The sequence below is a fragment of the Copidosoma floridanum genome, unplaced genomic scaffold (assembly GCF_036245765.1).
Source record: "Copidosoma floridanum isolate Cflo_tuat_1 unplaced genomic scaffold, Cflo_Japanese_pri ptg000020l, whole genome shotgun sequence".
Taxonomy (NCBI): domain Eukaryota; kingdom Metazoa; phylum Arthropoda; class Insecta; order Hymenoptera; family Encyrtidae; genus Copidosoma; species Copidosoma floridanum.
The window spans coordinates 18,151,948-18,169,126 of NW_028321897.1; the positions used below are offsets into that span (position 1 = coordinate 18,151,948).

The 17,179-nt window shown below is 31.5% G+C and overlaps 1 protein-coding gene across 1 annotated transcript in view; it reads right to left on the minus strand.

Annotated features, from left to right (window-relative positions):
* Positions 1–17,179, minus strand: part of Nhe2 (Na[+]/H[+] hydrogen exchanger 2) — a 1,770,486-nt gene that overhangs the window by 1,305,265 nt on the left and 448,042 nt on the right. The window contains exon 5 of the mRNA XM_089593690.1: positions 15,318–15,535. Within this exon, the coding sequence (XP_089449816.1) occupies positions 15,318–15,535 (218 nt within the window). The remainder of the gene's footprint in view (positions 1–15,317; positions 15,536–17,179) is intronic.

Consider the following 17,179-nt stretch of genomic DNA (forward strand, 5'->3'; position numbering starts at 1 on the left):
TGGAGCATCGTTAATAAAAATATACGTCCTGTAGCTGAGTGTCCTGGCTACCAACAATACTTTTTTTCGATGCGCAAGCAACTTACGTCAAATTCCATCTCAAATTATTATGATTAACGAGGGTTACAGTAAAAACGTGATCTAAACTTCAAAGTGTCCGGTGTACAAACTAAAGTCATGCAAGAGTTTAATCTAACAGTTTAGAGTTTTGTGGTGGTTTTTTCAACCAACCTTGTGCTACCAGAGCAGATTTTGCTACAACAGGAAAAACAAGTTCCAGGAGTTCAGGTAGACACATCAACTGGAAATTTCATCAGCCCCCTCCTCATTGGTTTATCTGAACGGCATACAGAGAAAATATTATCTACACCTTGTATCCTGCCTAATGGTAAGTGGTAAGTTGTTATCTGGAAAATGATAGAAAAACTAGATATTCTTCGGCCAGTGGTGACCAGTGTACCTCTAGCATGGTCTCCTTACGCAAAGACTCCATGGGTAAGAGTCAAGCTACACGCAGCTGGCTCTCCATTATCAAGAATAATGATAAGAAATGACTGAGAATTTCACCACTGGCCTTTTTCAGGGCTACTATAAGTATTTGCGTTTCCTTATTAACCATCCATCTCATCGTTTCTTCTTAGGGCCATCTAACGTTGAACTACCTTGCCAGCAAATACGTTCTTACTACTTTTTTCAGCAACAATTTGTCGAATAAAAGACTATATTAAGTCATCCACTGTAAAACTATAAGTCATTTATTCACTGGCAGACGTCACGAGTAGAGTTAATCGTCTCGAAACTCAGAACCCTGGTCACCGACGACCCTACATTATCCTCTCGGCTCCAAGTATTCAACTGGTAATAACTGATCCTCTCCAAGATCTGTGCTGGGCTGACTAAACAATAAAGCTAAAAGAAAGAAATAAACTTGAGCAAACAGGACAGTCTATGACAGGCTAGTACCACAAACTAATATTTCCACTTAAGATTACTAAAACGACTGAGCTCTGCAAAGAAAGACGGTGCTTTAGAATTTATTAAAGATTTTTTGAGGCGTACTAGTATTTGAAGAAGGTCTAAGACTATTAAACTTTTTTCAAAACTCCATATTGATTCTGGCAATTATATAACTGTGAAGGTAAAATTTATTATAAGTAACAAAAAAAACTGTTTTAGTATAGACAGAAGCCGAGACTTTTTTTTTAATTTGTAAGGACTGATTTGTAAGGATTTGATTATTTAGCAGTAAAATTTAAACTTGTAAAAGCTTATGACTTGTTCTTTTAATAAAAAAATATACAGTACCTGTGCCACATAGTGTAGTACATAATAATAACTATTAAAGTAAACTGACTGCAGGAACAGGTAGAAGCTGCAGAAAGTCAGGGAGAGATGAGCTCTAGGAGAGCGTATGCAACAGAACGAAGCTCGAACGCTTCAAATCGAGACGCTGTCAATACTAGACATGTTTTGGCTTTTGTAACACTCATTAAAATCTTTTTGTGATGAATTTCGGGTAGCTTAATGAGACAAATATCATTAAACAATTTACATTAATGGCCAATGTCAACTGACAGTAAAAATATTTATACATCATTTTTTAGCACTTCTTTCTTATGGTTACTTTTTAAAGAAATTTTATTATTCTCTTTTTTTTTAAAGTATGAAATGATTTATGTTAATTTGATAAAACAAATTTAACTCATTACAATACATTTTCGTTCTTTGACCATAAGATATTGTTAATGTCAATATTTTTAAAACTTACCTCAGTATGCAACGATAATAAAACAAAATAATTGAGGACCAGGTCTTATTAATGCACTGTATGATTTTTAAAAGAGAACGAGCTTACATAATTGTCCTCAATCTTTTTTAACACTGATGCACATAGTTAAAAAGTATATAACGAAAACTTAACAGGTGTCAAAAAAATATATTAATGTTTGATACGTATTTATAAAAAAATAAAGAGGGCATTTAGAATCACTAACATCTTTGGTGTAGCATGAGGAGACATTAGGAAAGAGCTCTACAACTAGTTGCAGTCTAGAAAATTAATACTATATGTATCAATATTATTCAATATAATACTTTGGGTACCATCGCACATTTGCGTTGTTAGTTCTACCTTACAAACCTGACCCAAAGATTTTTAGTCATCTCTTGCTGACCCTATAAAAATAGATGTTTACTAAAATTTTTTAACTGACCACTATTTTTGTGAGACTGGCAAGAGTAAGTTATGAGTGATTAAGTGATAGATTGACAGATATTTTAGTTTTCTTAGGAAGCTTTCTGAGCACCACTGGGTTGGTAATTATGTCGGTGAATTTAACTTTCCGAAGATAATAGCTACGTGTACAGCTTGTTTTCAAATTTTTCTTACACTGAAACATTTTTTGTAAAAGCTTTATCTTCATTAAAAAAAAATTATTAATATTGCAATAAGTTAGTGCATTTTGAGACAGTTCCTGCTACTTGAAAATGCTTACTGCTACAAATAAGCAAAGGAACCCTTTACTATTACGAGGGAAAAAGGCACCTAGATATTTGTAGCAAATCCATAAAATCCAGTGGAAACGCGTCTAACTTCCAGAAGCATTTGGAAATTTTCTATAAAATTTAAAAGTACACTAATTAAGAAAAACTTAAATTTATAAAAAGTTAAACCCTTATTATTTATATTGGTTATTTTAAACTACTTCTTACTTTTTTTCAATTTTTATATCGATTATTATGAGATTTTTTAAAATTTAATTATTAATACGCTTAATAAATTAAGAATAAAAAGTACAAAAAAATCTGTTTGAAGAAAAAAATGATTACAAATAGTAATAAAAAAAAACTACCGTTTTTACAGAAAAACTTCCAAAAAAAACCAGGTGTGGACCTCGAGACCCCCGGAAGAAGTGAGACTTCCAACGCAAATGTTATAAAACTTGGTGTAACAGAAACTAGAAAAATTAGATTATATTCAATCTCAATAGATCTTTAAGAATCCGATATTAAAGTCGTAAAAGTTTTATTTCTATAACGCATTCTAAGTACTTTTATGTTTGCTGTGATACGGATATTAATATATGTATTAATTGTTGGTCTTTTAATGCAGAATTTAAAAAAACATTTACTATAGTGCCTTTAAAAAAGCGCTTTTGTCCAGTAGCTTAAGATAAAAATTCCTTTTCAAAAAATGTTTTATTTGTGCAATTGATATTATATCAAAAATGTTAATCAATTCTTATTGGTATCGTTGTATCCGAAAAATTTTTTGTAGTTTCGGATATTAAAAGAGTAAAATAATTCACTTATTTCATTGACATTAAGAAAAACAATAGACATGTAGCTGTTTTCCATTGTAAAGTTGCAATTTTATATTAAATTTATTTTTTATAATTATATATAATTTTATATTTAAATTTATTTGTACTTATAATTTATTTCTACTAATTTCAAAATTAATAATAAGAATATAGGTTTTGGTCACGTGAAAATTATTTTTATAATACATGTTAAAGAACAGAAAATAAATTAACTCACTGCTAGGATATGTAGAATGTAGCTTTGCCTTGGAGGTATGAATTAATATTTTTAGAATTATTATGATTCCTTCCATGAATCGGTGTATTATTTATTTTTACCTGTGAATAATTATTTTCGATACAAGGAATTATTTTTAGCCTATCTGGCTCCCCTTTCGAGGTATAACTGTTTTTCAGATTTTGATAGGTTATGTTGCGACAGATATGTTCTAAAGATTTCGTTAATGTCCATATTAATTTTGCAACTACGGCATACAAAAGACAATTTTTTTTACTCGTTTATTTCAAGATACAGTCGAAAAAGGAAATAATTAAGGTTAAATTTAGGCATAGTCCCACCCCTCTATATTTGTGCACCTCGATTATGTAGTTTTTCTTTAGGAGACCCGTAAAAATTGTATTTCAGCCAAATTTTGGTTCCGTTTCGAGATACAGCGTTTTTTCTCGTTTTCAAAGGTATGGTTGTAGTAGTATATATATTTAAAACTTGATGCACGTTTTTTCACGTACATGTATATATAAAAATATACATGTAATGACAGGGAGGTGCAACACGTATCTATGTATTTAAAATACATCCGTATATTTTGCTTCTTGTATAGGAACAGCTGTTGTTTTTTTCTTTTCTCTTCCCTCCGTACCTCAGCTTGAGCAGGCACATTGGCTTAGTATTTAGTAGTAGAGTAGTGTGTGTATATATATATATATACTTTTTTTTTTATATTATAGTGCTCTATACGTCCGGCTCCTTTAAGAAGGGCACTGCTATGGGCACTTAGCACTTGGGAGAAGGAAGGGATGAGGAATGGGAGGCCTCCCATTACTGGGAGGGGGGTAGGGGGAAATTAGGCAATTTTGCTGCGAGGAGGTCGCCTAAAATCTTCCTCAAGGAGCATTGCGTGGTGAAAAAGCACTTGTGAAAATACACAGAGGTACTTGCCCAAAAGTCGCACTATGGCCGGGAATCGAACCACGGTCTCCCGTGTGCTAATCCATGACCTAGCCGACCGAGCCACCACACGCTCTTATATATATATATATGTATGTATAAAAGTATTGTACCAGGGTGAGGGAATAGGAGCAAGTGGCGTACATGCGAGAAAAAGAGAGATAGAATGGTATAGACAGTAGAGTGGTGTGCGCTGCGAAAGAGAGAGATTGAGCGGGAGGAAGTGCATAAGAGAGGAGATTAGGAAGAGGACTTGGGCCGCAGGGTAGGTGGCTGCATTTTTTCGTACCGTATTTCCCTTTGTGCCGCTGTCCACGGCCCGACTTGAAAAGTTTTAGTTCAAAAATTCTTTTAATGATTTAGCTGAACCTGTTCCTAAAAAAACTGAAACAGACATATGGTGATTGTGTAACAAAGGCATTTAAAGCTGCAATGTTTAGGTATAAGATAATATAGTTAGTGTGGTTTAGATAGAAGTAAAATCTTCTATGAATAAAAAGATTTCACACAAAGAATAAAATTCTATTAAAGTATGAAAAAAATTTCACTACCTTTATCTTTTACATGTAAGAAATGTTAAGAATGTATTGTTAATAAAGAATCCATGTATTAGGAGATCAGCTTTTCGTTATAATTCTGACAGTAATTACTAAAATTTTCCAGATTCTTAAGTAGGCTGAATAAAAAATATTTGTATCAATTATGGTGGTAAAAAATAAAGAAACTAAGTTCCAAGACTTTCTTGCTTAGGTAATAGAGTTGTGAAATTAGAGAAAACAACTTTTTTATTTTATTTTTTGTGTTAGTTTAAAATCCTAACAGTTTTTACAAATAGCCCCTTTTGTTAAGTAAATTATTAAAAAAAGTACAAATAAATTGTTCTTTAGGGCCAAGAATTATTTTATAGCCTAAGAAACGCACAGTACTTTTCAGCATAATATATTCTTTCAATTCTTATATCTCATTATTTGACCGAATAAACTGTCTGGCTTTCAAACAAAAATTTTTTTGATTAGAAGTTCTCTGTCTCAAGGAGTATCAAGAATAGATGTTACATTTTCAGCTAAAATTGTTTTACATTACGTGTCATCACACTACGTTGTTCCATTTAGTTAGTCTTGGGTGAAAGTCGGATGGCTGCTAGTACCTAATACTTATTATTTTAAAACACATACTTCTATTGTAAAATTACTCAGTGATTTGTAAACATCGATCTGTATACATAATTTTGCAATCACGTAAGGTATAGCTTAGTTTTTTTAAGACAAACTTCCGTCGAAAAATTTGAACTACGTGCCCACCCTCCAAACAATCTTGTAAACCACTTACCTTACAATAGAAATTTGCAGTACTACATCCAAGAATAGGAATAATCAACAATTTGAGCATTCTTTACTTTATGTATCTATTGAAACAGCGTTCACAATTATGACAAAAACTTGTGTTTTACATAAAATCAGAGAGATCATCAATTGAGAGTAATTAGGTTAAGCTCTGATTGGTCGTTTGGATCTAGCACCTGACGTATACTTCCAAAATGCAAAAGTGTAACAATAGCTTTCACCAACCAATATTAAATTTTTCTTTTTGATGGGGTGCTCTAAAGTAACTATAAGTCTAGAAAAGTGAGTTATGTTGCGTCTTTTAAGCGAATATAACAATTAATTCGGTGATAAAGCTGGGTGTTAAAAGCGTTCATTTCAAGTGAATGTAAAACTTAGTTCAGTGACTTAGGTGTGTGAGAAAAACTCGACCAAACGGGGCCACTGTAAGCTAGCCTAAAACTTAAATCAAAGAGAAACAAAAATAGAAAGAAGTGTTGACGTGGATTCAAACTTTCAAAGCAGCAGCTTAGTTATAATTATCACCCGGAGTACTTTTATGTAAGATTAGAATCATCGTTACAGCCAACCTTGTAAAATCTTGCATCTACATATGTTAAAGCAGCAACTAAACAATGATTATATAAGTTAAGTTGAGAAAATCCATAAATTGTCAAAACACTGTAAATGCGAGCTAAATACTTTATAGTTTATACAATTTGTGAGCATCGATTATTTTTAGCTTTACTTGTTTTATTGAATTATCAAAGAAGACATAACTTGGTTGTAAAATAAAATTTATTTCCTTAATTTCAACATCTTACGACTTAATATTCTAATGAACAAGCACATCATTTTAGCTTTGATAATATAACTAAATACCCAGCAAAAACGAATAGATAATAAATAACAAACACCTACTCAAGAACGTGAGATAAGGAACCGAACAAAATACCTTACTACTTCATTTCATAAGCTATGAATATTAACAGTAGGTCAACGTCAGCTTGGCATACGATACACTTACACCACTCAGCGATTAAAAATAAATGTATACTGTAAGTAAAAGCAAATAAGACCTTTGGGCTAATGGCTGGTTCTTGATAAACAAAAATAAAATTTTTGTGTTTGTAGAATAAATCTACGGGTTCCTTCCTCTTTTCAGAAGTTTGGACGTTTCAACTGTTAGAAAAACTTGCTTAAAAAACTAATTTAAATAGTTAAAAAAAAAAAATTTGTACTAACAATTATTGACATAATTTTTTTTTAACAAACAAATTAATTAAATCTCATTAAATATGCATGAATTAATAGAAAAGCTTTTGCTAACAAACATTCCTTTAATGTTAAGAAAAAAACATTTCATTATACAAAAAAATAGTTATTTTATATAATATTCATATAAAGAAAAATCAATTTACTGACTAACAGTTAATAAATATAGTAATTAAATGTAAGTCATATCACACTAAAAGTTAAGTCAGAGGTAACCGTCCTCTATGGACAGCTCATGGTAAAACTAATATTGTGCTCAGCTAGTATGTAAGAGATTGAGAGCTTAAGACTGATGGAATGAGTTTTTAATTTTTCTTTCAGAAATAAGAAAAAAAATTTAAGTCTAAAAATTCACTCCACTGATCTCTCTCTTTTTTTCTTTCTGAGTTCTAGGACTAACAGTGAAAGTGAAAATTTACTGCTATCACCTATTGTTTGGAAAAAGATTCTGACAACATTGTTAATAAAGCACTGTTGCATTTTAGTTATAAATAAGTTTCTTAATCAATAAGAACAATTACACAAAATAAAGTTATCATACATTGCAGCCACAGATGTAAGTACTATTTCTTAATAGTGAAGTAACATTGTATTAAATCATGAAAGTACTTATTTTCTTAACAACAGAAATATTCAAAATTTAGCTGCAAAATCTTTGAACTATATACTAGAATCTAGAATTGTACATCTCTACAGCAGTGCAACTATAGTAAAAAATAAAAAAAAAATAAAAGTAACAACTTTAGAATCTTACATTATATTCAGTGTTTTGGAGTTGTTTCGCAAAAATGCAAGGGTTTGCACAAATTGTCCATTATAATTGTTATTCACCAGCAGTACTTAAATACAGAATTGTAAGTCACGCAGGTGAATATCCTAGCTACCGATAACACTTCTTTTTTAATGAACAGGCGACTTATGTCAAATTCAGCACTAAAGCACTAAGATTATGAGTTGCCAAGAAAAAATATGCGTTCTGAACGCCAAATACTATATGCTACAACAGCAAGCCAGGAAAAATAATCCTGATAAGTTCGGACAGCCACATAGGAAAAACTTTTATCAATCTCTTCCTTAATGGTTCAACCCCGTAGCAAATAGATAGGGAAGATGTTCCTCATGCCCCCTTCTTTGAGCAGTGGTTACAGGTTAGTTATGATGGAAACGATCTCAAAACAAGATATTCTTCTGTCAGTGCCTTACCTTTCATTAGCACGATCTTTGTATGCCAAGCCAGCTCTTTATTATTTAGGATTTTTATAAAAAATGATTAGATGCATCACCACAAGCCTTTTTCAAGGCCATCAGAAGCTGTAACGTTCTCTAATTAATTAATAATTTCATCGGTTTTTTTAGTGTAAGACTTTTCAACATACATACTGTCCACTAAAAAACTACATCAAGCCAGCCACTATTCAATCAAGCCAGTCATTTACTTCTAGACGTCTCAAGTGGAGTTGTTTGTCACGAGGCTGATAACCTCAAACACAAACTACCCCTCATTACCCTTTCAACTGTAAGTATTTAATCAAAAATCACCAATCTGCTCTGAAGTCTGTGCTAGGCGAATTAAATAGTGAAACTATAAAGGAGAAATAAACTTGAGCAAACAAGTCAGACCTCAACAGGCAGGCCTTACGTACCAATGTCACCAATTTAGACCACCAAAACGACTGAGCTCTGCAGAAAAAAAATGTGATTTGGCTACCAATGTCTCAAGTGAAACACCAGCAAACGTTGGAGAATAGCACTACAACGAGCTCCAACATTGCAGAGTATTGTGGTCTTTCCCTCATATGCACTCATATCATAACAGCAGGCCAAAGAAGACTACCCTGAGGTATCGAGGCAGTACAACTAGCTAGAAACATCAAATTACCTCTTCAACAAATATTTTACGATCGAACAAAGTTGGCAAAAACAGGGCTCAAAATAAATTTTAAAATGCCTATAGTAGCAAGAGGGTGAATAAAAAGAAAAACGTTAAATGTTTTAAATGTATACAGTTTTAGGCGTCAAGAAGCTGACGTAGGATATTTATTAAGATTAAAACAGCAGTGTGAAAGTTGATGAACAAAGAATTTGTTAAGTGAGACATCAGCTCTTCATTATAACCTTAATATTGATAACTTAAGTCTTCTAGCTTTTTAAATCGATTAAATATTTTTGTAATCTTGTTTGTTGTACTAAGAAATGAAGCTCCAGGACTTTGTTGCTTTGGTGGTAAAATATAAATGAGACGACACTAATGCGACAAATTCTTTTGACTCCTTATGAGTTGTATTTACAGGTTTTATACAATGGAACGATAGTTTTTAGTGAAGATATACATTAAATTTGAGGTTATCTCATATGTCTTAGCTCATAAAGTTTTTTATTAACGATTAACATTATAGATTTTTTATAAAAATAATAGACACAGCGTGAAAAGTTGTAAACAAGGCAGATAGAACATCTGCTAAATCAACGGATCTTGCTTACCTTTTCTCGCTGCCTCTTCATGCTGCGACTTTCATACTTTTTACCATTGACATTTAAATTTTTTGGTATACGATACAGAGGATTCTTGTTATTAATTTTTACTCTAACGGACGAGACTTAACAATACTTACGTATATTTTAAAAGTATAAAAAAAACATACTTCCTTTTAAGTCCTTGAAGTGGAAAAAAAATTTAATATTTTAGGTAGTACGCTTTCAGAACTTGTAATTAAATTGTCTTAAAACAAATTCTTTTAATTAAAAATTTCCTGTGTATAAAAAAAGCACATTAAAATCTGTCAATTCGTACATTATTGTTTATTTCCTTAGCTACTTGGCTAGGAGTTGTAAAACAGAATTCCACCTGGCACTCAACGATATACATGCATATCAGCACTAGACTACACCCTGCTATCTTCAAGTGCATGTTATTTCTGGAGCTTTATAGGTCCCAACTTCAAAATTTGCATGTTTTTATTTAAAGACTTAAGCTTTTGACTAACGCTATTAAAAAAAAATTAAAAATACGCATTTTGAGAAAAAACTGCCTAAGCTTGTAAATCATTTCAAGCAAGGTAAGTGACTTTTACGTAAGAACTGACTGAACTATCTAAAAGATCAGGTCGAAATTTATCGATTCATGTCTACCTTTTCCTTTTAACAATTTTTTATCCGTTGTAAACGAGTTGAAAAGAACGCTTTAAATGCATAAAAGGTGCTGCACACGCTGCATGATCCGCTTAGCTTGGAAGTGCCCGTATATTACAACAGTTTTTGTGAAAGTTAGTCATAGCCCATGAATTAATAGAGTCAAATAGCAACATTTTTTTGAGCTAATACAAGTATACGGCTGGAAACATTTTTTTTGAAATCGATATTTTGTACCACTAGAAGTGAGTGTACAAGCCAGATAACAGAGAGCAACATCGTTTTGACGAACATCATACGATAGTTCCCAAGTTTTTTATTAGTTGGTCATACTTGCTCATGACATATCGAAACTTATTTCCGTACATAGCAAATTTTTTGCACCACGAATGCCTACATTGATTTTGAATAAGTGATTCCAACAATATGCAAAGAACCAAGCAAGCATTAAAGCTCTAAAACAGAATAAGCAACTAGACCAAAAGTGGCCGTCCTTAATATTGATATATTGTGAGTCACGAAATTCACACGGTCTAGCCAGCCTTACAATTTTTTTAATGGTTTTTATTTTTTGTGAAAACCGTGTAAGAGCACTTTTGATAATAAAACAATAATGTTTTTTTTATGATTGTACTTCATCTCATAGTAGCTCACTCGCATTTTTAATACATCTTTATCTCGAGCTCATCTTTATCAAGTTTAAAAGATTAAGCCAGCTTACATCTATTTTTGTGGCTGTGCTCTAAAGCTACATACAAGAGTATAACTATTACGTCCATCAGTTTCTTTGTACATTAACTTGAGACTGCATGATGTAATAAATGCGACTAAGGAGATAAATGTTCAGATCATCTGAAAGGATCTAATACTAGCAGTTTTTTAGCTTTAGCAGATCATTAGTTTAATGCTTTAATAACTTGTATTAACGAAGGACACTGCCTTGTGGAACTCTAAGAAATACTTTTAGTCTTCCTATTTGGTAAAATCATACTTGTTTATATATAAAAAGTGAGAAATGTATTTATTTAGGTTTTTATACTAGTAGATGAATGTTTTATTTAAGAATCCTGCGGTAAAGTCAATATACAGAAAAAGTTACTAACTAACCATTGGTAGTCTCCAATTAACTGATGTGAAAGTTAAAACATTTTTAAGCCTTCATTAAAGAAGGCCTAGAATATCGTTCTATTGACTGTATCTGCGGCTTTGCTTGATCTGCTTCCCTGCCACTGCTTCAATAAATTCATTCTATAGCTAATAAGGTACTAATTAGTATGGAACCATTTACATAAAGCAGATGTCAAAGTTACAAGAATTGTCTTCCACTTATCAGAAAACTGACATGGCTACAGAAAAAAATGTAACGTATCGCAGCCTTCAAATTTCAATGTAACATGAAACAGGCGCGTATAATTGAATTTACTCTGACAGACAGCCAAAGAGTTATGTTCCCTGTTTCAAGAGTTATATTTTACTGTTAACTCTTGAACATGAATAATAAGTATTCTCCACACAGTACACAAAACAAATTTTATGTCGCCTAACTCAATCATCCTTCACATTTTTTACACAACGTTTGACTTTAAAGAAAAGGCATGTGAACTAATTTTAACTAAGCCAGGTTTGCTTTTTCTTCAAAGTCTAACTGTATTTTTCTACCTTTATTATATTGCTGCGTATATAAAAACATAGACAAACTAAAAACTAAGACTCCATTCCCTGCTACACTACACTATTATTTATTTTTAAAATATTGTTTTCTTTTAGAATCAATGCAAGGTTGAGAGACCACAAATTAATTGTTCTTGATTGATGCCTACCTAGCAATGGTAGACGTGCGTCCTCACTAGAAAAAGATCTCAACTATTTGTCATCAACCTTAATATCATCTTTAACTTTCAACTTGCCCATAACAAGGAATAGTATTCTTCCATATCTCAACATTGTAATAATGATTTGCTAAAATTTGACATTTTGTAAATGTAGTAGTCTACAAAATTAAGACATGGCTCAAAGGGATACTTCAGTATCTCAATTCATTGTAATTGTGAAACTGACTGAGTTAAAAGTTTTCCTTCAATCCTCATGTATAAGTTTTTAAAATAAGACTTTTGCTTAATAAATTTTTTAAATATAAGTAGTAGATTTTTTTTACTAATTTTTGTAGCCTTTATTATAAAGAATCTACAGTTTCTTACAAAGTCTTATGGTATTTGTTGCAGTAAGCACTTTAACCATGAGTACATGTACTTTTCTTCTTACTTTGCTGTCTTATATGTTGTTTAACTTTGTTGTCAAACTTGTAATAGTACAAAACAAACATGTAAAGCAACAGTTAAAGTATTGACCACGAATAGTACTTGAAAGAATAATTTAAATAGTTGATTGATTTTAAAGTTACAACCAAGTTGCTACTTATTATTTGTTTAGCTTAACCCCAATAGTAACCAGAATAAATTAATGGTCTTGCAAATTTTTGAGCTAATTTCAAGATACCCATGATGCTTTCACACAGTGCCTACATAGATAATCTGATGAGTCACGTGACTGAGCTTTCCGTACATACACACAAAGATTCTTTCCCTTTACAAACATGGTGTACGTTCGGCCTTCACTCGCGTGGTGGCGTGACATCACTCGCTTAGCCGAGTGAACTTCGAGCGTTCATCGAAAATTCGGGGGAAGGAACTACGTTCACTGGGATTTTCTAGTGAACGCACTCGTAGAGCCGAGTGAACTTCGAGCGTTCATCTAGAATTAGGAGAAATGAATTGCGTTCACTAAGATTTCCAGTGAACGCACTCGTAGAGCTGAGTGGTACCTAATTAGATATTGGTATGTGTGTATTTATATGGGTATATAAGTAAGAATGTTGAACTTGCATGGTATAAATATTTTGAGGTTAACAGCTACTTAATAATATACTAGTTATAAAAAAGTTTTATCTCGTATTTATAATAATTCTTACTATTCTACTAATAGAGAAGTACTAATACAATATTATTGGGTAAAATGTGAATGAATGAAATAATCATGGTACTAAATAATAAGTAGTTTATTAAAGATTGGATCAGCTTAATACAAATACATTTATTATTTGAGAACAATAAGCTCTATTTAATAATACTTATAAATTAGCGTAATGTGCAAAAGAAATAAGTAATGTAACCCAACATTTGTATCAAATCTTACAAGCTTATTCTAAAAATACAATTTTGGGTCAGCAGTAAAAAAAGTATATTTATAAAAATTTTTAAAACTTTGTTTGACTAACTGCATTATTGCTATTACAAGGTAAAGAGAACTTGAGTGTAAAAAGTCATGACATTTAAAATTTTTTTCAAGTCCTTGGCCTAAGAGCAAAATATCACAGTGACCAAATACAGGTACTCGATGGGAGTGATTACAACTACTACAGCCAGTGTGGCTAAAATTTTGTGCAGGTAAGTTGACAAAAAGTTTTTAAGTGCTCAATTAACTTGTAGTACCCAGACAAAAGTGCACAAAAGGATTTAAGAGCTGTCAACATTGGTTTGTGGGACTATCCACAACCTCACTAATCACCGTATTAGCCAGTTGTAGGTATCTTGCCTGCACAAAATTTTAGCCGCACTGGATGTAGCTGTTGTGATCACTCCCATGGAATACATGTATTTGGTCACTGTGATATTTTGCAGGACTCTCAGACCAAGGACTTGAAAAAAATTGAAATTTTATGACTTAATTGTTACACTCGAATTCTCTTTATCTTATCCCAACTATCAAAATAGTATGATAGTTACTGTCATCATAAGAAAGGACATAAAATTTTACTTCCTAGCTACAAATTCTAATCTTCCTTGATCGCTATAGCTACACAACAATGTAGTCATGAGTGAGCTATAATAATACAAACATCGATGATTTTAGTGAAGGTTAGGCTGTCACTTGGCTCTACGAGTGCGTTCACTAGAAATCTTAGTGAACGCAATTCATTTCTCCTAATTCTAGATGAACACTCGAAGTTCACTCGGCTCTACGAGTGCGTTCACTAGAAAATCCCAGTGAACGTAGTTCCTTCTCCCAAATTTTCGATGAACGCTTGAAGTTCACTCGGCTAAGCGAGTGATGTCACACCACCACGCGAGTGAAGGCCGAACGTACACCATGTTTGTAAAGGGAATGAATCTTTGTGTGTAGAAGTCGTTATTTATGACAAAATTTCAGAAATAAGTTCTTCCTTTTATCACTTGATAGAGACAATGCTAGTTCCAAGTACATTTGACTTAAAGTTTTGAGCTGCTCTAACATAACTACGAACAGATGGATGTGGAAAGTAGAAACGCTCATCTAAAACCACACACACAGTTGAGTGCGTATTGGTTGGGTACAAAGTATTTTCTTGACCAGCAGAATGTCTATAAATATGGTTATAGCTGTCAGTGAGTGTTAATGGCTTTCTATTTCTAGGCGTCTTAGACGTGCTACCTCTGATCCTATAAATTTTGAAACTACCTGAAAAAGTCCGCAATTAGTCCGTGTGATAAAAGAGATGGCATTGAGTGCTTCTTTCTCAACTTAATCCCTCAGTGGTTCGCAAATATTATTAGTGATTTATGGTGACTACTTTTTTTTGTATGATTTTTTGTTCAAAAACGTGAGCATTGTAGGTAAAAAGTAGTGGATCCACATATAACTTAAATTCGTTATTAACGTTATTTAATGCATACATAGGACTTCAATCTCAATCACAAAGATGACTGAGTGACACTTGAAAACGTTATAGTGAGGTTTTTGTGTTCAGTGGTGTAGGCCCTATATTTTACTAAGTCATTCGTTAAATAACAGCTACACATATGATACATTAGCAAAAATTATAATAGCTCTTAAAAGAATACGTTCCTCATTTAATCTTCAAACTACCAAGACAAACGGTACTGTCATAATTAATATTACTGTTTGATACTATTTCGGCTCACCCAGTAATAAACCTCAATTTGTTTGTAGAATGCTCCAGAAAGAATCTTAAAACTTAAGTACTTTTTTACAATAATAACTACTTGTTCTTTTTAAGATATACTTTTAAATAAGCAAGATTAATAATTGTCTTAACATACTTACCAAGAATTCTATAAAGTGAACATAAGAAAATTGTAACAATGATGAATCTTGTATTCCAGTCATGTTTATTGTTAACTGTGGCAACTCCAAGAAACATAAAAATAATAGTTTCAGAGCTACTTGACAGCATTTTCATTGTGTATTTGACTGTTGTATGAGACTTATAAGAAATGTTTGCTTCAACATAGTTCTTCATAGTTATGCCACAAAATGTTATCCTGAAATAACGTAAACCAATTAATGTTTTTAAACCAAAACTAGGAAATTATAAAAAACTGATTTCGTGGCTATATAGTCTTGAGACCAGGTAAGGTTTCGTCGACTATTTAATTAGTATAGACCCAGAAAAATTTTTATAATATATTTAAGCCTGCTAAATACTATTTTAATGGGGGGTTACTGTTAAGCTAGTCAGTTTTTTTTTCTCATAATTATTTTTTACAAACGAAAAGTATCGGTTTTATGAAAATAACAGTCTCTTTAATTCTCAGACTTATTATAAAAAAAACTCTGTACACAAAGTATGATTCAAAAATGTAGTCTTCCCTGCAAAAAAGGAAAACCGCGTCGTTTAATAAATACGATCCCTCTAATATTTAATTATTCATAACAGAAATTACCAAATATTGATTTGAAATTAAAATTTCTTAAATAAATAAAAAAAATACAATACTTACAAAAAATACAGTCTCTAGTTTGTTTCTTCAACCCAAATACATTAGGAATAATGCATGTGTAAGATGTGATAAAGAAAATGATGTCTGCACTATACGGACACCATGCAATGCATAGGAAAACCTTTATTTACCTCAGTGTGACCACAAAAATTAACAAACGTTAACCAAAAAACGTTAGTAAGTTACATTCTTTCTATGTTAGTACAATTTATAAACGTTTTAAATGACTAAGTTAACTTAAAGAAAAGTAGAACTTCTAAATTAAAAAAAACTAATAATCAATTGACTACGGACTAATAACGTATTTCTCTATCATTAATTTTCAAGAAGACAGTTTCTTTCAAACACGATTATTTTCTAAATTTCTTTCAAACACAAACACAGAAAGATGTTTTTTCTATCTACCACCAGGAACTTAATAAAAATATTTTTATTTCGTACAATGGCACACGACAAAACTTGATAAAAAAAAATTTCTCTCAAGTTAGCTATTTTTTCAACCTTAACATAAGTTTGCTTTTTTTTAAGCCAAATGCAAGTTGACTGCTTGTTTATCCTAATTTTTAATTTGGCTCTTTTCTCACTAATTATCTAAGGTGGCCTTTTTTTTACTGAGCCATCGATGTAAATTGTATCCATACTTTATTTAATTTTGATAAATTTATTGTTATCATTATTATTATTATTATTATAATGATTTCTATTATAACTATTATTATAATTATTACTATTTTGATGTATGAAAGAATACAAAGAACAAATAATATATTATAAATATGTTTTGTGTGCTAATTTTTAAAAGGTTCTAAAAGATTTTATTATTTTATATTTGCTAAATGCAAACGAACTGCTACCTTTTTTATGTTGCAATATCATTTCATGTAGCACTCTAAATTGATATAGTATATTATGATTTGATTCTCCACACATAGCCAATTCTCACTGTTTTATAAAAAGACTGTCTGGATATGATCCTTACTATTTTTATTAATTACCATAATATAAAATCATAAAATGCCAAGTAAGTATATTGAAAAAAAAACATTCACGAATCTGGGTATTTTCTTCATAGGTTATATGGAAAAAAAAGGTAATTAATTACCTGATTTAATTGATATTATGATAAACCATTTAGAAAGGTTGTATTGAATAAATCAATGTAAAAATCAGTGAAATTTTGACTCT